Source organism: Oncorhynchus mykiss, chromosome 7, assembly GCF_057628025.1.
Source record: "Oncorhynchus mykiss isolate SJ-2025 chromosome 7, ASM5762802v1, whole genome shotgun sequence".
NCBI lineage: Eukaryota > Metazoa > Chordata > Actinopteri > Salmoniformes > Salmonidae > Oncorhynchus > Oncorhynchus mykiss.
Genome location: NC_143028.1, coordinates 48,121,234 through 48,145,745, shown reverse-complemented (window position 1 = coordinate 48,145,745; position 24,512 = coordinate 48,121,234). Strand labels below are relative to the sequence as shown.

At 43.5% G+C, this 24,512-nt stretch overlaps 2 protein-coding genes across 5 annotated transcripts in view; one reads left to right on the top strand and one right to left on the bottom strand.

Moving 5' to 3' along the window:
- Positions 1-4,343: 4,343 nt before the first annotated feature.
- Positions 4,344-23,083, bottom strand: LOC110527998 (alkaline phosphatase). Of its 4 annotated transcripts, XM_021609751.3 has the most exons (13): positions 20,872-20,994; positions 20,552-20,629; positions 18,300-18,422; positions 17,049-17,168; positions 16,036-16,151; positions 14,279-14,453; positions 13,635-13,810; positions 13,285-13,425; positions 13,030-13,099; positions 6,772-6,906; positions 6,415-6,606; positions 5,610-5,729; positions 4,344-5,460 (listed from the first exon to the last, which is right to left on the bottom strand). In XM_021609751.3, the coding sequence occupies exons 3-13, from the start codon at positions 18,403-18,405 to the stop codon at positions 5,195-5,197; spliced, it is 1,617 nt and encodes a 538-aa protein (XP_021465426.1). In that variant the 5' UTR covers positions 18,406-18,422; positions 20,552-20,629; positions 20,872-20,994; the 3' UTR covers positions 4,344-5,194. The 4 variants fall into 4 exon arrangements, with proteins under 4 accessions (XP_021465426.1, XP_021465428.1, XP_021465425.1 ...); XM_021609753.3 differs by lacking the exons at positions 20,552-20,629; positions 20,872-20,994 and adding an exon at positions 22,834-23,083; XM_021609750.3 differs by lacking the exon at positions 20,552-20,629 and having other exon boundaries at positions 20,872-21,103.
- LOC110527997 (endothelin-converting enzyme 1) overlaps positions 22,052-24,512 on the top strand; it is a 29,718-nt gene continuing 27,257 nt past the window's right edge. Inside the window, exon 1 of the mRNA XM_021609749.3 lies at positions 22,052-22,269. The gene's annotated coding sequence lies outside the window, so the exon portion shown is untranslated. The remainder of the gene's footprint in view (positions 22,270-24,512) is intronic.

Sequence of the window (24,512 nt, the reverse complement as noted above, 5' to 3'; positions counted from 1 at the left end):
TTAATTTTGAGTGTGACTCCAAATCCAGACCTCCATGAGTTGATAAATTTGATTTACATTGACAATTTTTGTGTGATTTTGTTGTCAGCACATTCAACTATGTAAAGAAAAAAGTATTTAATAAGAATATTTCATTCATTCAGATCTAGGATGTGTTATTTTAGTGTTCCCTTTATTTTTTGAGCAGTGTATATGTTATCAAGGTTGAATCTGTTAAATTCACCCAAAAATGAATACAAAAGACAACATTTGATTACAAATATATCATCATCAAAGGTGAACCTATAGGGGAGAGTCCGGGTGGGCATCTATCCACGGTGGCAGCTCTGGTGTGCCCTCGCTGTGGGCCCCGGACTGGGAACCCTCGCTGCAGGCCCCGGACTGAGCACCCTCGTTGTGGGCCCCGGACTGGGCTACCTCGTTGAGGGCCCCGGACTGGACACCCTCGGTGCGAGCCCCGGACTGGAGGCCGTCGCTGGAGGCTCCGGACTGGAGGCCATCGCTGGAGGCTCCGAACTGGAGGCCATCTCTGGAGGCTCCATGCCATGACTCCTCTCTGAAGGCTTCGTGCCATGGATCATCACTGGAGGCTTCTTGCCATGGATCATCACTGGAGGCTTCGTGCCATGGATCATCCCTGGAGGCTTTGTGCCATGGATCATCACTGGAGGCTTCGTGTCATAGATCATCACTGGAGGCTTCGTGTCATGGATCATCACTGGAGGCTTCTTGCCATGGATCATCACTGGAGGCTTCGTGCCATGGATCATCACTGGAGGCTTCTTGCCATGGATCATCACTGGAGGCTTCTTGCCATGGATCATCACTGGAGGCTTCGTGCCATGGATCATCACTGGAGGCTTCGTGCCATGGATCATCACTGGAGGCTTCGTGTCATAGATCATCACTGGAGGCATCTTGCCATGGATCATCACTGGAGGCTTCTTGCCATGGATCATCACTGGAGGCTTCTTGCCATGGATCATCACTGGGCTGGAGAGAAAACCAGGAGGCCTGGTTCTGAGAGCGGGCACAAGATACACGGGGCTGTGGAGGCGCACTGGAGGTTTTGAGCGTAGAGCCTGCACAACCCGTCCTAGCTGCACTGGGCTGTGCAGACGCACCGGAGACACAGTGCGCAGAGCCGACGCAGGATATCCTGGGCCATAGAGACGTACTGGCGGCGAGATGTGCTGAGCCGGCACCTTCCGACCTGGCTGGATGCCCACTCTAGCCCGGCCGATTCTGGGAGCTGGAAGGTAACGCACCGGGCTGTGAACACGCACTGGAGACACTGTGCGCTCCACCGCATGACACGGTGCCTGACCACTACGACGCTCGCCACGGTAAGCACGGAGAGTTGGCTCAGGTCTCCAACCTGACTCAGCCAAACTCCCTGTGTGCCCCCCAAAACATTTTTTTGGGGCTGCCTCTCGGGATTCCTTGCTAGCCGTGTTCCCTCGTAACGATGGGCCCCTTTACCAGCTGCCTCCGCCTTCCTGGCTGCTTCCACCTGTTCCCATGGAAGGCAATCCCTTCCGGCCAGGATCTCCTCCCATGTCCAGGATCCTTTGCCGTCCAGGATGTCATCCCATGTCTAGTCCTCCTTTTTACCACGCTGCTTGGTCCTTTTGTGGTGGGTAGTTCTGTCACCGGCATCGTAAGAAGTGGACCAAGGTGCAGCGTGGTGAGCGTACATATTCCTTTTTATTGGAATGTCGCCAACAAAACAATAAACAATAAAAAATTACCGTGAAGCTTAACAGGGCTATGATGCCTCTAACAAAGTTAACTACCCACACTGAAGGAGGGAAAAAGGGCTACCTAAGTATGATTCCCAATCAGAGACAAAGATAGACAGCTGTCCCTGATTGAGAACCATACCCGGCCAAAACATAGAAATAAAGAAACATAGAAAAAAAAACATAGAATGCCCACCCAAATCACACCCTGACCAAACCATTATAGAGACATAAAAAGGCTCTCTCAGGTCAGAGCATGACAACCATAGCTTTGATTGGACTGATCATGTCAACATCATACTTCCACAATCTTAGTTTGCAAGCTAGAAGTCATCTTGAATCAAGTTGACAATCTACTGGCAAATCCGTTTCAATCCTTGTCATATGAAGATTCATTTTAATAAAATGTATAGGTGTACATCGGCCATTACACAACAAGTTGGAAATCGCAAATTCAGCATTGAGTGGTTTGAAAGGAATCAGTGGCTAACTGCAAGAATTGCAAAGCAATCACTGGCCTGCTATTCAGTGGAGTGGGTGTGTGGTCGGTCTGGGTTTCAGGATCTCTTTTCCAAGCTTTTCCAAGCTAAAAAGGATAAACATTCAACATTGGCCATGCTGTCAATGTAGCATGACTTCTGCCACATTCTAAACAACTGGAAACTGAACTGGGAAATCTCAGACTTCAGTGAGTTCAAGACAACTGGGAACTCAGAAAAAAACGAGCTCCGACTGGGAAAATACATTTTGAATGGTCATCCAACTCGGAATTCAAGTCGGGAACTCTGGCATCTTTCTAGAGCTCTGACCTGAAGATCACTGACGTCATGATTAAACCTTGTTTTTTACAGTTGTCTTGAAAGCACCATAAATCCAGAGAATGCCAGACTTTGATGACAAGGTTTTATGACAAAATTTGCCACGAAGGACCTCCACGCCACCTTCCTGTTCGAGTGAGGACAGCACAACAAGGTGAGTCCAAAAATGTATTGTATGCTGCTGCATAAATGATGTATTATGCCAGGGAGAAATGTATACTGTAGCTAAGAAAGTAATATCAAGTGTATGTTGTGTAGTAAGCTGTTAGTAGTCCATGTGCCTCACCCTAATAATATGCTCCCTTTTCCCTTCATAACTTAGCCCACTGTTCAGACTAGGTGGTGCACATGTAGCCTTTAGCCTGTTTTAGAGAAATGTCATCAACGAATATTGTAAGAGCTTTCATTGTCTGCTTATATGCCCCCTTTATTTATCCTACAGTTCTGACTTGGTGTACAATACTGTAAGAACGGCCCATGTTCTGAATTCTGTCGTTGTACATTTCAAAAGTGCCTTACAAATAGTTATATTTTACCTTCGCTCATCCTAGCTCTCTCATTAATGTCTCAATCGAAATTATGAATTGCCTCTTATCCGCACATCGTCCCCTTATGCCATAGTTTGTACATCTCAATCGTCAGTACAAACCACATTTGTTTAAGCAAGTCAGCCATATCAGCTATGTTTTTTTAAAAGGCAGTAAATGAGGCTGAATGAACTGTTTTGCTGCCAGACACGGCTCCGCTGATAGCCAGGTGTAGCAGAGGTAAGGTTTTGGGACTGCTGAAGGCCAAAACAGTTTGTGGGCACCGTTTGTCACCATTATTGTGCAATGAATGTATTGTTTAGTGTTGTGTTGTGGCTTTGCTGGCATGCAACAACAACAAAAAAAATGGGAGTTTGCCCCACCAAGATTTACATGTCAAAATCGCCACTGCATCAGATAGATTGCTGTCTTATATTGGCTGCATGGTGGGAGATGAGCAGAGTAAAGCCTCTACTGCAGTGAGGTTTATGTAGGGAGAACACACCAGACACAGACCCCCAGGGCCCAGATTCCAAGCAGGCACCCATTTAATGATGTTCCAGAGTGTGGACTACATACCCATCTGAGCTAAACCTCAATTTTCATGCTCCAGCCAACATGAGTCCTTCTCTGTTTTTTCAACTACCATACCATGCCAAGGACTCTGTGGCTAGTGTCCATTCACATACCACACAAGCCACAGCAGTGCATGCTGTTGACAAGTTACACGAAATGCAGGAAACCTCAAATGCTGAATATCGGTTTGTTTCGACTTTACATTCCATTTATTCTAGATTGTTACAGAGATCTAATTTCAAATAATTTCCAACTATTTACAGAGATCTAATTTCAAATAATTTCCAACTATTTTCATAAATCCTACTTTTGATAAGATATATGAATATATATATATATATATATATATATATATATATATATATATATATATATATAAACATTGAATCAATTCATTTGTGTTCCATTACACATTTCTTAATGAAATTACAAATTTGTTCTATTCCATTCCAAATGGTTTCCAGAATGCAAAGTGCAACCACAATCAGTTCTAAGCAAACTGACATTATCTCTACTATTTCAGAGGGGTTGGGTAAAATGTAGAAGACACATTTCGGTTGAATGCATTCAGTTCTGCAACTGGCAACTACACGTATCCCCTTTTCCTTCCCATTGACATACATTTTTTCACACCAAGTACACACACCAAGTACACACACCAATAATGTTATGACAACATCTTATGAAAAACCAACAGGACTTCCTTTATTGGCTAAGGGATCTTGCCACAACAACTGTTTTTGGAAATACTGGTGGGTGTGTTTCTGACTCTTTTCATTCAATGCCTTCGGGAAGTATGTACAAAGAACATGGAATTACATACCATTTCAATAATAAAAAAAGTTAAAACTATACATTCAAATATAGCCTCTACTTTCCTCATTGCAATGTTTTCACTTCTCCCCCCCCAAAAAAATGATGAGGTAGATTCTGTTTACTGTTTGTCTTCTGTTTAGGTCGAGGGAGCGGATGAAATAAAATATTCATATAAAAATCGATCCCTTTACAGTAGGTTTCTAAAAAGTAATGGTTTCTTTAAAAAGTTGATTAATCCAAAGTCATACAATTGACAGAAAACAAATAGGTGGGCAGCAACATTGCTTTATCATTAATACTGGGAGGAAATGTTTTCCATACAATAATTTAAATCAATTCAGAGTGATACCCTTCTCTTAAACCCACTGATATGACATAACTCTTGAAATAGTTTTGGTGTTACCAGAATGATGAACAATGCCAAAGTTGAGTAACACAACCTATCCTATATGTTACAGTAGAGTGAAAGTGATATCCCCCTATTTATTCTAAAACTGAATCTGGTTGAACGTCACCAACGCTCAAAACACTCATCTTTAAATGCAATTACAGTGGTCCCAAAGTCATTCAACTGGACATTATTATTTTTAAATCAACAACAGAAAATCCCCACACAAAAAGATCCACATTACAACAGGAAAAAGGGTGTGGGAGTATTACATGTATAAGGAGATAAGGGGGCTGTGGGGTGCAGGAGGGGGGTTGGGGTGAAAGGTCAGCAGAGGAGGCGGGTGAGCGTGAGGAGAGCTGCCAGGCTGGGCAGAGCAGGGCTGAGACTAGAGGCTCCACCGGATGACATGCAATGGTCTCTGTTCTGGCCGATGCAGGCAGCATAGGCCATGACATGGGGAATGTAGTTCTGCTCGTGGACACCGTGCAGCAGATGAGCCATGGGGCCCTTAGCAAACACAGCCACATCCTCTCCTCCATGAGTCTCCATACGCAGCGGCACTGCAGACTGGGCCTGGTAGTTAGTTCCCTCTGGAGAGAGGGGCGGGGTGGAGAGAGAGAAAGGGAAGTAGAAATAGATCAGATGGATGATTTTTGGCATACCAAAGACCAAGTGGTGTTCTCTATGACAGAGGACTGTCAAAATGGCACTATGTCAATGACGGTAAGACTTCACTTACGATAGTCAAGGGTGGAGACGTTCTCTCTCAGACCGTTGATAACTTTGAACCCTGGTCCGTTCCCATATAAGATAGCGGTAAAGGGTTTCTGGTCCACATCACTCAACATGGGAGCCAGTCCTGTAGACAGAGAGGAAAATAATACCCCACCTCCATCACGATCCATTGTGAAACAAAGTGAATCAAATCAAATTGTATTTGTCACATGCACCGAATACAACAGGCGTAGTAGACCTTACAGTGAACTGCTTACTTACAAGTCCATAACGAACAATGCGGTTCAAAAAATATGAATAAGAATTAAAAGTAACAAGTAGTTATAGAACAGCAGTATAATAACAATAGCGAGACTATATACATGGGGTACCAGTACAGAGTCAATGTGGAGACTATATACATGGGGTACCAGTACAGAGCCAATGTGGAGACTATATACATGGGGTACCAGTACAGAGTCAATGTGGAGACTATATACATGGGGTACCAGTACAGAGTCAATGTGGAGACTATATACATGGGGTACCAGTACAGAGTCAATGTGGAGACTATATACATGGGGTACCAGTACAGAGTCAATGTGGAGACTATATACAGGGGGGTAACAGTACAGAGTCAAAGTGGAGACTATATACAGGGGGGTACCAGTACAGAGTCAATGTGCGGGGACACCGGTTAGTCAAGGTAATTGAGGTAGAATGTACATGTAGGTAGAGCTATTAAAGTCACTATGCATAGAATCATACCCAGATGACTGATACAGTGTGTCTACAAACAATCCATGGTTGTAAAATCATTCATTACTCACCAAAAATGGTGTTCCCTCTTGGTGTGTAGCCGCCGAAGTTGAACATGTGAGAGTGGTCAGCAGTGACGACAGTCATTGTGTCATAGATGCTGGTTATGAGGCCGGCACGGCCGATGGCCCGGTCCATCTCCACTGCCTCATGTAGGGCCTGCTTGGCTTTGCCCTCATGATGTCCGTGGTCGATGCGCCCCCCTGCCAACGCACAGCCTGGTTAACCTCTCTCTCTCACGCAGATGAGAAAATCTAGCATCAGCATTGGCAAAGCAGCCTCAGCTGTGCAAATGTTACATTCACATTATATAAATGATTCACCTGATGCAACACATATTTACAGAGTAAATGTGACAAAACACTCACCCTCCACCAGCAGGTAGAATCCCCTGGGGTTTTTCCTCAGGATCTTGATGGCCACCTCCACCATCTCTGTCAGGGAAGGATCTGTCTCAGTGTTTCTCTCCAGGTTGTAGGGCAGATCTCCCGGCTCAAACAGACCTGTTTTAACACAGGAAGCTCGGTTTAACACTGAGAAGATGATTAACAGTGATCAACATGCACTGTATCAGAAAACGGTCTATCTATACTGTAACTCTAATTGGGTATTATCAACTGGTGTGTACATGGTATTGTTGTTTCTAGCTCATTAACATATTTTGAGGCTTACCTTGTAAGAGGTTATATTTGTTGCACCTGTTAGTGAGAATGCTGTACCAATTTAACTGGTATGCGGTAGTAGTGTGACATTAATTAAAAATGTATAGGGGACAGATTGGAGTGGCAGCAAGTCTTAAACCTTTATGGTTGAGCATTTTGCCATATATTTTTGCTCTGTTTTGCCATGTAATCGCTGCCAGTTTGTGCAAACTCAAAATATGAATTGATATGCTGTATGTGTAAACACATTACTTAGCAGCCAACCTGCTAGCACCAATCCCATGTAATTACAGTAAAATACTGTGAAATGTAAATCCTATGTCCCCTCAATGAATTTCATTCATTCATTATGATTACGGTAGCATTTATTTTTTTACATTATAATAGAGTCAATTCTACAGTACTGCTTTGATACTGCATTTTGATTACAGTAGGTAGCTGCCAATGAGCTGTGTCCGAGAACACTCGGCGATGCTGCAACATCTCGGCGCCACGATGGGTCGCGTCGTCCAGAACATGGACTGCTGGGAGAGACAGGGAGTCTCTCCAGCGCCTCGACCAGCACAACCGGGGTTACCTCTACCCGTCCCTCCTGTATCCGGTCCCAGTGGGATGCGTCTTGCCCTTCCCAGGGAGTATGATGGGACGGCAGCACGGTGCCAGGGGTTCCTATTACAGCTGGACCTATACCTGGCCACCGTTCACCCAGCTCCCTCAGGAAGAGAAAGGGTGTCCTCCCTCGTCTCGTGCCTCTCGGGGAGAGCTCTGGAGTGGGCAAACGCCGTGTGGGGAGAAGGAGATGCGGCGTTGGGCCACTTCGATGCGTTCACCCGCTGCTTCCGGGAAGTCTTAGACCATCCGCCCGAGGATAGAGCGGCGGATGAACGTCTCTTCCACCTGAGGCAGGGGACGAGGAGCGCCCAGGAGTTCGCCCTGGAATTTCGGACCTTGGCCGAAATTTCGGACCACTACTGATGCAGCCTGCACGAGGGTTGGTGGATCTGTCCGTTCGGTTGAAAAACCTGCTGGTCACCCGCGGATGTCCAGAGAGGGCTCTGTCAGTTCCATCTTCCAGTACCATCGCTCCGGTACCAATGGAGCTGGGAGGGGCTGCGCTCAGGGAGGCCGGAGGAGGGGCCCTCGCGTGCACCATCGTGGCTGCAGAGGGCACACTGACGGATTGGTGCCTCTGGGAGTTGAGGCAGCAGGCAGGGCTCTCTGGCGTCACCCCAGGTGAGTCTGCACCACTCTCATCCAGAGCCCTCTGTTGTCCACCTGTTTGTGCATGTTTTTTTTTCATGAATTCTCCCCGCATTACCAGCATAAGGCGCTCGTCGATTCAGGCATGGCTGGGAATGATATCGACAGAGCATTCGCCCATAGGTTAGGGATCCCTATTGTTCCTGTGGTTAGACCCTTCCCGGTACACGCTCTGGATAGTCGACCATTAGGGTTCGGGTTAATTAGGGAAGCCACCATCTCCCTGGGCATGGTGACGCAGGGGGGTCACGAGGAGAGAATCAGTCTCTTACTCATTGACTCTCCTGCGTTTCCTGTGGTACTAGGCCTTCCCTGGTTAGCTCGTCATGACCCCACTATTTCATGGCAACAGAAGGCTCTCACGGGCTGGTCGCGAGAGTGCTCGGGGAGGTGTGTAAGGGTTTCCGTTGGTGTTACCATGGTGGGAAGTCCAGACCAGGTCTCCACCGTGCGCATCCCCCCTGAATATGCCAATTTGGCTCTCGCCGTCTCCAAAAGGAAGGCGACTAAATTACCACCCCATTGACTGGGGGACTGTGCGATAAATCTCCTGGTAAACGCCGCACTTCCCAGGAGTCACGTGTATCGACCGGTCACAAGCAGAGACGGTGGCTATGGAGACGTCTGTCTCTGAATCCCTGCGTCAGGGGTACATTTGGTCCTCCACTTCACCTGCCTCCTCAAGTTTTTTTTGGTGAAGAAGAAGGAGGGAGGTCTGCGCCTGTGTACTGACTATCGAGGTCTAAATCAAATCACGGTGAGGTACAGTTACCCGCTACCTCTCATCACCATGGCGATTGAGTCAATGCACAGGGCGTGCTTTTTCACTAAATTTGATCTCAGGAGCGCTTACAACCTGGTGCGTATCTGGGAGGGAGACGAGTGGAAGACGCCGTTCAGTACCACCTCAGGGCATTATGAGTACCTCGTCATGCTGTACGGGTTGTTGAATGCTCCATCAGTCTTCCAATCCTTTGTAGACGAGGTTTACAGGGACCTGCACGGGTAGGGTGTAGTGGTGTATATCGATGACATTCTGATATACTCCGCTACACGCGCAGATCTGTCCCTGGTGCGCAGGGTGCTTGGACGACTGTTGGAGCATGACCTGTACGTCAAGGCTGAGAAATGCCTGTTCTTTCAGCAGGCTGTCTCCTTCCTAGGCTATCGCATTTCCACCTCAGGGGTGGAGATGGAGAGTGACCGCATTTCAGCCGTGCGTAATTGGCCAACTCTCAACACGGTAAAGGAGGTGCAGACGTTTTTAGGGTTTGCCCTTTACTACCAGAGATTTATCTGAGGTTTTGGCCAGATGGCGGCTCCCATTACCTCACTGCTGAAGGGGGGTCCTGTATGTTTGCAGTGGTCAGCTGAGGTGGACAGGGCTTTTGGGCACTTAAGGGCTCTGTTTACTTCTGCTCCCGTGCTGGCCCATCCGGATCCCTCTTTGGCGTTCATAGTGGAGGTGGACGCGTCCGAGGCTGGGATAGGAGCCGTGCTCTCTCAGCGCTCGGGTACGCCACCGAAGCTCCGCCCCTGTGCTTTCTTCTCGAAGAAGCTCAGCCCGGCGGAGCGGAACTATGATGTGGGGGACCAGGAGCTGTTGGCAGTGGTTAAGGCTTTGAAGGCGTGGAGACATTGGCTTCAGGGGGCTAAACACCCTTTTCTCATCTGGACTGACAACCGCATTCTGGAGTACATCCGGGCAGCGAGGAGACTGAATCCTCGTCAGGCAAGGTGGGCCATGTTTTTTACCTGTTTTGTGTTGACCCTGTCCTACAGACCAGGTTCCCAAAATGTGAAGGCAGACGCACTGTCCCGACTGTATGACATATAGGAGCGGCCCATGGATCAGACTCCCATTCTCCCGTCCTCCTGCCTGGTAGTGCCGGTCGTGTGGGAGCTGGACGCGGACATTGAGCAGGCGTTTACGTACAGAGCTCGCTCCCCTCCAGTGTCCCGTTGGACATCTGTACGTTCCGTCTGCTGTCCGTGCTCAGTTGATCTATTGGGCCCACACGTCACCCTCCTCTGGTCATCCGGGGATCGGTCGGACGGTGCGCTGTCTGTCTGAGTGGGAAGTACTGGTGGCCTCCCTTGGCAAAGGACGTGAGGGTTTATGTTTCCTCCTGCTCGGTGTGTGCCCAGTGTAAGGCTCCTACACACCTGCCCAGAGGTAAGCTACATCCCTTACCCGTTCCACAACGGCCTTGGTCACACCTGTCGGTGGATTTTCTGACCGATCTTACTCCCTCACAGGGAAACACCACGATCCTGGTCATTGTGGATCGTTTCTCTAAGTCCTGAGTCTCCTCCCTCTGCCCGGTCTCCCTACGGCCCTACAGACTGCGGAGGCCTTGTTACACACGTCTTCCGGCAATACGGGGTTACGAGGATATAGTGTCTGATCGAGGTCCCCAGTTCACTTCGAGAGTCTGGAGGGCGTTCATGGAACGTCTTTAGCACACTCTTGGCATTCTCTCAACCAGCTTCACCTGGAATGCTTTTCCAACTGTCTTGAAGAAGTTCTACATATGCTGAGCACTTGTTGACTGCTTTTCCTTCACTCTGAGGTCCGACTCATCTCAAACCATCTCAATTTGGTTGAGGTCGGGGGATTGTGGAGGCCAGGTCATCTGATACAGCACTCCATCACTCTCCTTCTTGATAAAATAACCCTTACACAGCCTGGAGGTGTTCTAAAACTTTTGACCGGTAGTGTATGCATTTGTTGGTCACAGATACCACAGATACCGGTGTAGGCCGTCATTGTATATAAGAATTTGTTCTTAATTAACTGACTTGTCTAGTTAAATAAAGGTTAATATATATATGCACTTTCAGTGCAGCAAACTCTCTCCAGAAGTTCAGTGAGGATCTCTGAATGATCCAATGTTGACCTAAATGACTAATGATGATAAATACAATCCACCTGTGTGTAATCAAGTCTCCGTATAAATGCACCTGCACCGTGATAGTCTCAGAGGTCCGTTAAAAGCGCAGAGAGCATCATGAAGAACAAGGAACACACCAGGGAGGTCCGAGATACTGTTGTGAAGAAGTTTAAAGCCGGATTTGGATACAAAAAGATTTCCCAAGCTTTAAACATCCCAAGGAGCACTTTGCAAGCGATAATATTGAAATGGAAGGAATATCAGACCACTGCAAATCTACCAAGACCTGGCCGTCCCTCTAAACTTTCAGCTCTTACAAGGAGAAGACTGATCAGAGATGCAGCCAAGAGGCCCATGATCACTCTGGATGAACTGCAGAGATCTACAGCTGAGGTGGGAGACTCTGTCCATAGGACAACAATCAGTCAGTCGTATATTGCACAAATCTGGCCTTTATGGAAGAGTGGCAAGATGAAAGCCATTTCTTAAAGATATCCATAAAAAGTGTTGTTTAAAGTTTGCCACAAGCCACCTGGGAGACACACCAAACATGTGGAAGAAGGTGCTCTGGTCAGATGAAACCAAAATTGAACTTTTTGGCAACAATGCAAAAGGTTATGTTTGGCGTAAAAGCAACACAGCTGAACACACCATCCCCACTGTCAAACATGGTGGTGGCAGCATCATGGTTTGGGCCTGCTTTTCTTCAGCAGGGACAGGGAAGATGGTTAAAATTGATGGGAAGATGGATGGAGCCAAATACAGGACCATTCTGGAAGAAAACCTGATGGAGTCTGCAAAAGACCTGAGACTGGGACGGAGATTTGTCTTCCAACAAGACAATGATCCAAAACATAAAGCAAAATCTACAATGGAATGGTTCAAAAATAAACATATCCAGGTGTTAGAATGGCCAAGTCAAAGTCCAGACCTGAATCCAATCGAGAATATGTGGAAAGAACTGAAAACTGCTGTTCACAAATGCTCTCCATCCAACCTCACTGAGCTCGAGCTGTTTTGCAAGGAGGAATGGGAAAACATTTCAGTCTCTCGATGTGCAAAACTGATAGACATACCCCAAGCGACTTACAGCTGTAATCGCAGCAAAAGGTGGCGCTACAAAGTATTAACTTAAGGGGGCTGAATAATTTTGCACGCCCAATTTTTCAGTTTTTGATTTGTTAAAAAATTCTGAAATATCCAATAAATGTCGTTCCACTTCATGATTGTGTCCCACTTGTTGTTGATTCTTCTCAAAAAATACAGTTTTATATCTTTATGTTTGAAGCCTGAAATGAGGCAAAAGGTCGCAAAGTTCAAGGGGGCCGAATACTTTCGCAAGGCACTGTATATATATGTCTGGTGAGTATGCAGGCCATGGAAGAACTGGAACATTTTCAGCTTCCAGGAATTGTGTACAGATCCTATCATGCTGAAACATGAGGTGATGACGGAGGATGAATGGAAGAGAAATGATCATTGAATTCTCTGGCAACAACTCTGGTGGACATTCAAATTGCACGCACTCTCAAAACTTGAGACATCTGTGGCATTGTGTTGTGTGACAAAACTGCACATTTTAGAGTGGCCTTTTGTTGTCCCCAGCACACGGTGCACCTGTGTAATGATAATGCTGTTTAATCAGATTCTTGATATGCCACACCTGTCAGGTGGATGGATTATCTTGGCAAAGGAGAAATGCTCACTAACAACAGGGATGTAAACAAATTTGTGCAAAACATTTGAGAGAAATAAGCGTTGATATTTTGTTTAATGTACAACCAACAATAATAATAAAAAAAGAACTCACCCAAAATGTAATCCACATTATTAGGATTTACTGATAGAAGTTCTCTCTTGTTCCATACATACTGGGCTTTCTGATCATTTAAAAAAAGAAAACAATATATCATATGGGATTGATCTAAACATGCGACAACTTAAAACTATTCAAATGTCCTTGATAAGAAAAAAGAGAAAGGAGGAGGACTGAGAGACGAACATGGAGGAAGCAGCAGGACATGGTAAAGAGGAGTGAAAGACAGACTAAGACGGAGCAGTTGACCTTGTTTTTCATTCTGTTAGTCCACTCCTCCACCAAGTTCCTTCCATCTTTGCGGGTACCAAAATGTTTCTTATCTCCAGGATACTCCACATCTGACTGGTTTTTGGGGAACATGTACTTCCTCCCTCCTCCCATAATCACCTAGACATACATTATAGAGATAAAACATTTGATTTATCTCTATGGAATACAAAGCAAGAATAATTAGGAGAGGATTTACTATCTGTGAGTCGTAACATTACAGGTGAAAGTTGCTCAATATTACTGGCTGAACAATGGACACAGTTTGCATGCAGGATTACTGGATGTTTTCTGTAATATCAGGATCCATATTATACGCTGTGACTCACATCGATGTTGGGAATGTTCTCAAAGAGCTGCCTGGCGATGTCCTTGCAGCCCGCCTGTACTGCCTCAGCGGGCATCTCGCCATCAGAGAACCAGTCCCTGTCCACACAGTGAGCGTAGGCTGCGCTGGGGGTGGCATGGTTCACACGCGTTGTTGTGACTATTCCCACCGACTTGCCTGGGTGACAAACACACAAACAGTTTTCGAACGTGTTGCTTGGATTCTGTGCAATAGTCTGCTACATCAGAAGTCAACCAATTGATCCAAAGAATCTGGAAATTCTAAAAGTAATTACTATATCAGACAGATAATTGTGGTGTATAAATATCTCCACTGAGAATCAGTGGGTCAGCAACTAAAGAGCTAATGTCTGTTCCTGAGGTGATTATGTGAAGTATCTATTTCTGTGTTATGTGAAGAGCTCAGGTCATAAGGTCACAGCCTGCCTGGTCTGGTCTCTGGGAAATGATTGGATCCCTGATAATTCTGTAGCTATAAACTCCCCATTGACATCAATGCATGCCTACAGTACGTTTACAATGTTATCATGCTGTGTCTACTGCTTATCCCAGGATGGCAAAATAAACCTTAGTAGATCTGGTGTGGAGAGGTACTGTGAATAAACATGTTATGATGACACTGTACCTGCTTCCTTGGCCCATTTTAGGATGGAGGTGACCTCATTACCCTGTGTGGTGTTGCACTGGGAACGGACAGCAGCTGCACTCACGCCCACAGTGCCCTCGTTGGCCTTCACCCCACAGAGGTATGCTGTGGCCGTGCCTGCACTATCTGCTACCTGGGCATTGGTGTTATACGTCTGCAGAGACAGGGCAGTACCACGTGTCAATTACATAGAATTGTAGTAGGAGTCATTGCTGTGCATGACGTGTTGGTGTTATACACCCCCTCCAAACATCTTCATACTAAATGCACTGTTGTGTAATTACATGATAAATAATGTGTGGAATTTGCTGCTCCATTAACAGTGCAGATACAGTAGTTACATTATGTCTGGCTTCTTGACAAGTATGTAACATAATAACACATCATATCGTACACCATACACTAGTGGTCACCAACCAAGCTCACTTTCCGAGTCAAAATAAAATGCAAGCCGAGATCTACCGTTCAGATTTTTAAACATGACTTATAAAGCGTAAGCCTATGTATGCAACATTAACCAGCTGATTGTGAAACTCAAGTTGCACTGAATTATTTCGGCCTCATGCAACAATTCATGTTGTTAACCCAATGCCCAGATAAAGTGAAATATTACTCGAGAGACAAGCCGATGCAAGCTCATCGAAACACTTTTCTATTGTCATTCATTGCGGCTGCAGTGCTGGTTGTAGCGTGACTAGAAGTAGGGAGAACATGCATATTAGGGCTTATAAAAGTGTTGAACAAAGCATTCACAGTGCTGAATAACAATTTAAACATGAACTGAATCATAAAAGCAGCAGCTTTTTGCTGTATTGGTTGAGTCTCTCTCTAGTCATGGTTTAACATTTGTGAAACCTCCCAGTATGAACTTTGTTGTGCGCTCTTAGATTTTTTTTTACAGTCTATGAGGAAACTGTGCAGACACGGTGATCGGAGCTATCTGATTGGCCAGCGGTAGGCCTGTAGGTACACTTGATTTGCTCTCTGAGCCTGTCGGGTAGGCAGAGTTCTACTTTCTGAACTGGTTCAAAATGAGAACACTTTGCCTTCCTGGCACTAGCACTGCTGAATCAAGTGCACCTACAGCCAACAGCACAAAAAAATATGATTAAAAATTGGAAAGCAAGGCTTTATCATTGTTTTGTTTTTTACAGACATGTTTGGTGATCGATGAGGAAGGCCTTGGAGATCGACAAGTCGATTACGATTGACCGGTTGGACCACTGACGTAGACCATATGTGGCCTTGTCTCTTGCTGCTGGTGCAGAATTCATTGAGGGATAGTTCACCCAAATTCAATCCATGCTTTAGTTTAGTTTCCCTGTCACTGCTTCTACATGCTAACGTTTTAGCATTTGTGGCGCAAATCCCATTCAAGTCATGGGACCGATATTCAAATCTATGTTAAAATAATCTATAAGAGACTTTGTTGAACTTCAAAATACATTTTTAATTATTTTGGCTGATTTGGAAATTATGCGCAAAAAAAATGCTAATATCGGTCCCATGACTTGAATGGGGTTGGTGCCACAAATGCTAAAATGTTAACATGTGGAAACAGTGCCAAGAAAGCTAAACCAAAGCATGGCTTTCTGTCATAACTTTTCCATAGACTGCTTAGAGGGTAAGGAAACCAATCTGTCATTGTGTAATTTGGGTGAACTGTCCCTTTACTTACAGATCAATGTTGCATGCTATTTTCTAGCGCTTCTATATGATAACAAACCAGGTCAGACCTTGGAAAGCGCCACAAAGGGGAACTTGTCCATCTCCAGCTGGGTCTCCTCTCCACTCTGTCCGCTCAGCTGCCCCTTCAGTATTCGTGCTGCAGTCACTGTGGGAATGCCCATTCCTACACAACAAAAGCAAAGTGGCGCTCTCTCTGTTAGGGTGTCAATCTATTTAAGAGACTCAGAGCCTTTCCATCTCATGCATTAACACCTTTTAGTTTTCCATCTGGTTAACATTGCTCTGTGCTCGCTTTTCACAGCAGCTGCTCTTTCCACTAAACAGACACCTATACATTTGGTGAAAATGTCCTTGTTTTTGAAAAGAAAAGCTATCTTTTTGTCTATTAAAATAATGTCAAATTGATCAGAAATGCAGTGTAGACATTGTATGTTACCACAGCGGAAAATTGTTGTTCTTATTAAAGAAGCAATTAAACTGGCCTTCTTTAGAATAGTTGAGTATCTGGAGCATCAGCATTTGTGGGTTCGATTACAGGCTCAAAATGGACAGAAAGTATTAACTTTCTACTGAAACTCATCAGTCTATTCTTGTTCAGCATGGTAGTCATACATGACAGAGAAATGTGCACTGTATACTGCTGCATCTAAAAACATAGACAGTTAAGGTCCTTTGGGGTACACAGTTTAATGGGTCACTACATACCGCAACATAACACAAAGCAGCAGCCAAGTTATCTATTGGCATTGGCAGCATGTTTGTGAAATGCTTGATGGCTAACAGATTTTGAAAGTGTGACATTCTATTTTTTTTTTGACTGGATTATACTGTCTCAGTCCACCAGAATGTTTTGATAAAAACGGCTATGGATTGATGAGGAGGATATACTCGTTTTCTACTACAACCACCAGGAAAGATAATCTAGAACTGCATAAAAATATTAAATCAGTATGCGGCACATAAGCTCTTTGAGTGTATTACATTGCGTTAAGACTTCACTTTATCATACAGTATGGCACATACTCATGGATTGAAATAGGCTCCTGCAATCATGGCTTACCATCCCCAAGGAAGAGGATGAGGTTCTTTGCAGTGTTTTGGTTGAGCTTCTGAAGTGTGAGGGCATTCTTCAAAGTATGCTGGGCCCATGTGTTCCAGAACAGGGGATCTTTCTCTTGGTCTGCAACACGGAGGTAGTTTTATTTTTAAATGAGGAGGTAAAGAGGCCAGTGGAAGTGATCTGTAACAACTGTGAAAGTAATGGGACAAGTGGGACAGAATATGCTCAAATTAAATACAATACACTTTGAGGTTTATCCATAGAAGCATTTTTTGATGGACAAAAATTTGATAAACACAGAAAAGATAGAAGCAATCTATAACTTATTAACTTGTATTTTAATAACCTAGTTATAACCTTTCTAATTAATGTTTTACCCCCAGAAGATGACAAAATTCCTTCGTGAGTAACTTATTGCTTTACTGTTTTCAAGTCTCAGCATGACATGTAATATGACTAAGTATGGACAATAAAAACAAAGAACCAACAGGATGACTATAAGCACATACACATGTACTGTCTGTATTAATAATGACACTTCTGTAGGCTCTGGCAACCATAGAACCTCTGACAACTCCATAGGCTTCTTATTTCTGAAATCACATGTTGCCTACTATAGCCTAGAACTGCACACACATGTATGATGTTACAACAAGACGGAACATCATTTTCTTACTGTTTGGGTAGAAATATTATACATCTGGAATCCATTTTGTGAACCTCTCCTGATCTGTACATAGTCTTTCAGGAGCTAAAATATTCTGGTCATTTTGTAGGAGGACTAAGAAAACAGAGGTTCACTTGCCATACTGTAAATACAGTGTGAACTTTGTTCAGCTGGGTAAATAGACTGACAGTTATAACCCTAACGAGCCGTGTTATTCTAAACAAGACGCAATAAACCACAGAAAAGTAGCACTTCCTTCATAAGAGCATTTGGAGACTTCTGCACATCTCCAATAAATCAAAGCCCAATTTTGTTTCTCTTCCTTCTCCCTGAAGTGTGCACTCATTCACTCCTCAAACATTGGATTGGTATAAGCATGCGCTAGAGTGAGTCTTCACCCCATTTCCTAAACGAATCCATTTCCTTTCAAATCTATGAGCAGGATTTAACAAGTGCACACTTCAGGTAGAAGGGGGAGAGAAACAGTTAGTATGCGTTCCCTCTTAGCTCTTTCTGAAGGATTTCAGTCAAACAGTTGGATGCTGTTACAAGACATTACATTTACTGACGGGTTTGTGTCTCACCAGGAAACTGAGGCTTCCCCAGGCCTCCCAGGGCCAGACATGAGCAGATGATGAGAAAAAATGTCATGGTCGTAGTGTTACCTGGGATTACCGTCACATACCACATCCCAAACTAGAGTGAGTCTGGAAAATAAGGAGAAATCAGCGCTGATGAAAGAACACACAAAATTATGTTGATTCACAAAAATAAAGTTGAGGAATTTGCTGTAAAGTGCAACAAAGAAGGGGGGAGCAGGTAAGTTTCAACTTAGGCCTTCACAGTGAAAATAAACAGTGGTATTGTGGAAATGTAGTCCCAACCTGACCCCAAAGGCTCTAGTTAGACAGCCTTTAATATATTATTATACCCCCCCCCCCCCCCCCTTCCCTCCCCAGTCCCTCCCCTGTCCCTCTCCTGTCCCTCTTTTGTGCTGTGGTCAAGGTCACTTTAATGGGATTGTGGGCCATAGCACAGAGAGACTTAACAGCCATAACAAAGCCGATTAACACCAAATGATTGACTGGACACTTCCACCCATAAGTAAATGAAAGAATATTATTAAATTAGGTTTAGAGTTTATAAAGAAGAGAGTTTGAAAAAATAATTTTTACACATGCTCTAAATAAGCATTATGTGCTTGAAAGAAAATGGTATTTCACAAAGTCTTGAAACTGTGTGCGATTGAGTCCTGTTACTTTGATATTAAAACTGACAACGCAGACAACGCAAGGCCTACAAAATGTGTGTAAAATATGCTGAAGTTGAGCTCATACAAATCTGCTAGCTGGTCTCTACGGAGAGGAGAGGTTTTACCGTGCCACAGACGCAGGTCTATCCTCTGAGTGAAGCTCAGAAGTGGTTGGGCCCACCAATCGGCATCACACTAGCCAGCCTGCAGGTGAAATAGCAGAGCAGTGCCAGGATGGCCACCAGGAGAATGCCAGAGAAAAAGAGGGTCACCGCCATCGAGAGTCCATCTCGGCCCATGGTGTCAAGGAGAAAAAGTGTCCAGGTTGGAATTCGTATATAAAAAGAAAGACAGATGTTTCCAGTTTCACCTGCCAGCTCAGTACCTGAGCTCTAGGGGGTGAGTCCCTGTACAGGGTTCAATCTGTTTGAGTGGATCTGGGATTAGGTTTAATAATGTTGGTGAGCTCAGGGCTCAGTGACACAGGCTCCTCCATTCTGGGATAACACTGACCTCAGACACATTCTCCCAAACAGATGACTTTAGCCCTCCAAAATGTGATAGAAGAAGAATTAATAAATCCAGTTCAATCAATGTTGTGTTCCAAATGGCATGTTTTGATCGTTTTCTTTCAAAAACTCTAGGTTCTGGCATTATCCTAGGGTATGCTGTACACTGCTACTGGTTCGATCCCGGGATGAATCACAACAGGCCGTGATCGGGAGTCCCATAGGACGGCGCACAATTGGCCCAGTGTTGTCTGGGTTAGGGGAGGGTTTAGCCGGGGTAGGCCGTCATTGTAAATAACAATTTCTTCTTAACTGACTTGCCTAGTTAAATAAAGGTTCAATAAAAATAAAATACAGAATATCTATGGTGATATTGTTAATGTCTCAGTGTCTCTAGCATTGGCATTATTTTCCCCTCTGAACTGCCATTGCCTTGTTGAGGTGATGATAAGATGTAATGCCTGTATAGCTTATAAAGGCCCCATGAATATCTGCATAAGACCATACAATGAGTTATTAATTCAGTCATTAGATAAGGCATGTACAGGAGAAATTGTAGATGAGATGATATCATCCTCTCCTAAGCATATGCTACACATTCCACTCCATTGGTGTCAGCTCAAACATAAATCACCTTGGAAGATAAGTATGGCCATGTCTAGGGAGCAATGACTGTCTAATATTTGCAATTGGTTAAAATAAAACCTGAAAAGAGCAAAGGCTTGCCATGTATTTTATTTTTTTCTGTTTACCTGTAAAAGGTGAGCGTGTCCAACCAATTGATGTATTGTGCAAGTATTGTGCACAGTGTATTAGTTATTTTCTAGAGAAATAGTATCTGTTGTGAATTCTGACATGTATTTTACTATTGTTGAGCACTCACTACTAGTTGACCTTTATAATGTTGAAAATGAACATCCAACAGCATAAGATACCAACCAAAATGAATTAAATTGTCTGTATATCTAGATACGTGATTTTGTCTGGTGATGTGAAAACTTGCAAACAATCATCACAATCTCTAAAATCCCGAAATCAGATATTGGTGCAAACGCTAATAAAAAACTGTTTTTACCAAAAGGAAGGAACGTATTGCTATTGTTATGTTGATGCTCAATCACGTGTTGGAAAGTTGAGTTCTACCTACAAGAATCTGCAATCACAAAAACGTACAGAACAGCTACATTATAGCGTAATATGGCTTTAAGAAGATGGAAAGCGATACACGCCATGAAACTATGTAGCGGATTGTTTATTGCAGCGATTTTCCTGACAATGCAGCCAATTGCAATATTGTATTTTCATATTTTCTAAATAGCCTGTACGCGAATAACAATTGACATCTCCTGATATTCCAAAGTCTATTAGTGCAAAAAGTTAAAGGAATAAACTTACTGCGGGATCTATTTAAGCTCTGTAGCAAAAACACTTCTGTCCGTTGACAAAGCACGTTCACCTTTTCCTGTGTGTTCTTGAGGATCTTTTGACCATCCTTTTATAAGCCTATCTGCTCTGTCTGGGCGGCTGAGAACAGCGGTCGGTATTTCACCTCGATGGTGAAATGGCACCATAATATGAAGAGCTGGATCTTGAGTGCCGCCTGTCGACCTGTTTCACTGTTGCATCTAGGCTACTCAAAATGAATTGTAATTCAAGCTTCACGTTCATTTAAATCAGCCGAGTTCATTGTCAGCTTGTGAAGAACTGAAACATATTATAGGCCTACATACGTAATATAGAGGTTTATAAATAGCATATAAACTGTAATTAGTTTATTTATAGCCTAGTTTATAAATGTGTGAAAACAGTTGCTTGACAAATTGTGATATTATATGACTGCGCTTAATGCACTATACTGACTTTTACAATTATTAGTCTATTGCAGTACAGCCATATAAACTCAGTAACTATGTGGCAAGCAGCTAAATAAGCACACAATTTCAACAAATGTATTATAACTGTTTATTACATAATTATAAACTATGAATTAATAATTAGCAGTTTATAAACTAGATGATTTAAATTACCAATTTTTCCTCGGTGATTTTTGCTGTTCATTTTGTGTCCTTTAGATGTCACTAGAGACCAGTGACCATTAACAAAATGGTAACGTGATCCACGCTACCATTGAGGGAGTTCGATTAGAATGAACCGAGTTGCACCGGGTTATGGCCCGTCATTAGACCGGGCAAAAGCGCTTAGGTTGGAGCGTCCTTTACATATCAACAAGTGGTGTTTATTAGGGTTATTGGAAACTCATGTTGTTCTGCTCGAACAGTACTCTGCACCTCCTGGTCATATTGTCAATATCAACCAGGCAGCACGATGCATCATTCAAAAACACACATATTTTCCATAGGATAGGCATATGCTTGATTTTTAAATGTAGTTTTGCTTGGGATTTCAGATAACATAGACATTCTTATGACGAACAAACAACATTTTAGCATATGAAACCTCAGAATCCTAAGTCATTATTCCATGTTCATGACATACTTTAGTTTGTTTTGAACGGGGCACCCGACAAACCCTGGGAGCAGTCTGGTTTCAAAACGAATGTGATCACTTTTCACCCAATGTTAACTCCGCTCATCCGGGCACCGGGGACAGCTTAATCGAATCCCCTCCTTGGCTCACTCTCATACAGGAAGGCAACACTACCTACCCTCTCTCTCCAAGTATCCCCCACAAACAAACCCCAGTGTGAACCGGCAAACACTACTGGGATTATCTCTCCACTGCCAACACTGTAGAGGGGGAATAGACATAGCAAGACTTGAATTTACGTTTGAGGTAAGTACGCTATTACCGCAGGGCCTCACCTGCACTGAGGCTACAACATTTGAACAGTATATTTCAATTAAGTAGAAATAATTGCTTGGATAAAATAATTAACTGAATAATAGTAGGCCTACTTAGTATAGGCACCATCTGAGTCCATCTGCTATTCCCATTCCTAGTTTTATTCCAATAATTTTTTTTTGTGTACGAACAAAAAACTATTATAGCATAGTATAACGTTACTTTCACATCAAAAACAGCACCGCATTTCTTACGAGGTTTAACTGAAATAAAACATATTTTATCATGCGGCCAAAACTGCGAATGTCCAGCAAAATCATCCTGTTGTCCCACATTTGGGTATTTTAAAATGTGGTCAACTGAACATGTCATGGTGGTAAACAGTGAAAATTGTAATTGAGCACCATACATTTTTTACGCATCGGGTCATCGCACAGAGATGGTAAAATGTTCCAAATGTAGAGTACTTGTTTACATCAACGGCAGCCAAAACATGCATTGTAATAAACATATGGTATGTAATTAATAAACATTTTAAACGGAACAGGTTCTTACCACCATTATTTCAGCTCAATCTGTCTACGCAGTCCTCTCATATGCCTTCAGCGGACAGCTGTTGGTTTGCATAGACACTACACACGACATTAACTATATTTTCAGTTGTGTCACCACACAAGGCGAAAGCTTCACTGTAAATATTGAGTTTACAAATTACCCTTGAAAAGGAATTTTCCCGAACAATAGCAGGGTGAGAAGCGACGGTTATCTATCATTCTAACAACAGGATTTGAGAAATGGGCGAGTCTTAATAAAAAGGTTTTGTTACCTTTTCTTAGAACGTTTTACTTGATTTGTGGTTGCAATTAATGTGCAAAAAGTTATCCTGCGGAAAAAAGGGTCCCAATTTACTAAGGAACCAAAACAATATGCCTCATTGTTTACAGTGCATGATAGTTTAGCCTACATGTAGGTACAGCCAGGTACATTATTAAAGTATATTGACCCTAATTAGGTTACAACTGCTACCTGTTTTGGTTTATGCAATTTTCAAGGATTTGCAAATAAAGCGATAGATAATTTATCTAACGCAATAAGGGGTGGTTTAGCTGCAATTCATGTAAATTTGTGCACACAGGCCTACACAATTTTCTCAAGTGTTGAAGGATTAAGGAACTTGAATTGTTGACTGGGTATTTCGTTACGGTCTTAACATGTAGCGCAATCACTTAAGGTGTGGAGATCAAAGAAAATACAACTACAATAAGCTTCTGAAGTAAACAAGTGCCTAATAGGATCAATGGGAGGATCAATGGGATTATAATTATTATAATGCCCTCATTTTCACAGTTCCCCAGGAAATTTGTGAAAGTTAGCCTTGAGTGCCATGCTACTAGGCCTAATGGTTATGTAGAAGTTAACAACCTCTTGGCTCTGGCTGGTCCAATCTTTGTAATCATCCTTTGCTATTATAGGTATATTTGGTTCTGTTATGTAGAATACTAATTCATCAGTATGTGATCTTCCAAGAAATTGCTTCAGCTTTCGTCTAACTTTACTAAATGAGCACCATACAGCTCCCGCTTCCTGAACGAGCTACTCTGAACTAAAATATAAACGCAACATGTAAAGTGTTGGTCCCATGTTTCATGAGCTGAAATAAAAACATCACAGACATTTTCCATGAGCACAAAAAGCTTATTTCACTCAACTGTTCTATACAAATGTGTTTATATCCATGTTAGTGAGCATTTGTAACAATTGTCGTAGGTGGAAGAAGGTGAGGACCAAGGTGCAGCGTGGTACGTGTTCATAATTATTTTAATAGAACACTGAAAAATACAAAAACAACAACGTGAACGAACAAAACCGAAACAGTCCTGTCAGGTGAAACAACACATTAAACAGAAAATAACTACCCACACCCATAGTGGGAAGACAGGCTGCCTAAGTATGGTTCTCAATCAGAGACAACGATAACCAGCTGTCTCTGATTGGTAACCATACCAGGCCTAAACATAGAAACACAACACCTAGACATACAACATAGAATAAAACATAGAATGCCCACCCCAACTCACACCCTGACCAACCTAAAACAGAGACATACAAAAGGAACTAAGGTCAGGACGTGACAGCATTTCTCCTTTGCCTAGATAATCCATTCACCTGACAGGTTTGGCTTGTCAAGAAGTTGATTAAACAGCATGATCATTACACAGGTGCACTGTGTGCTG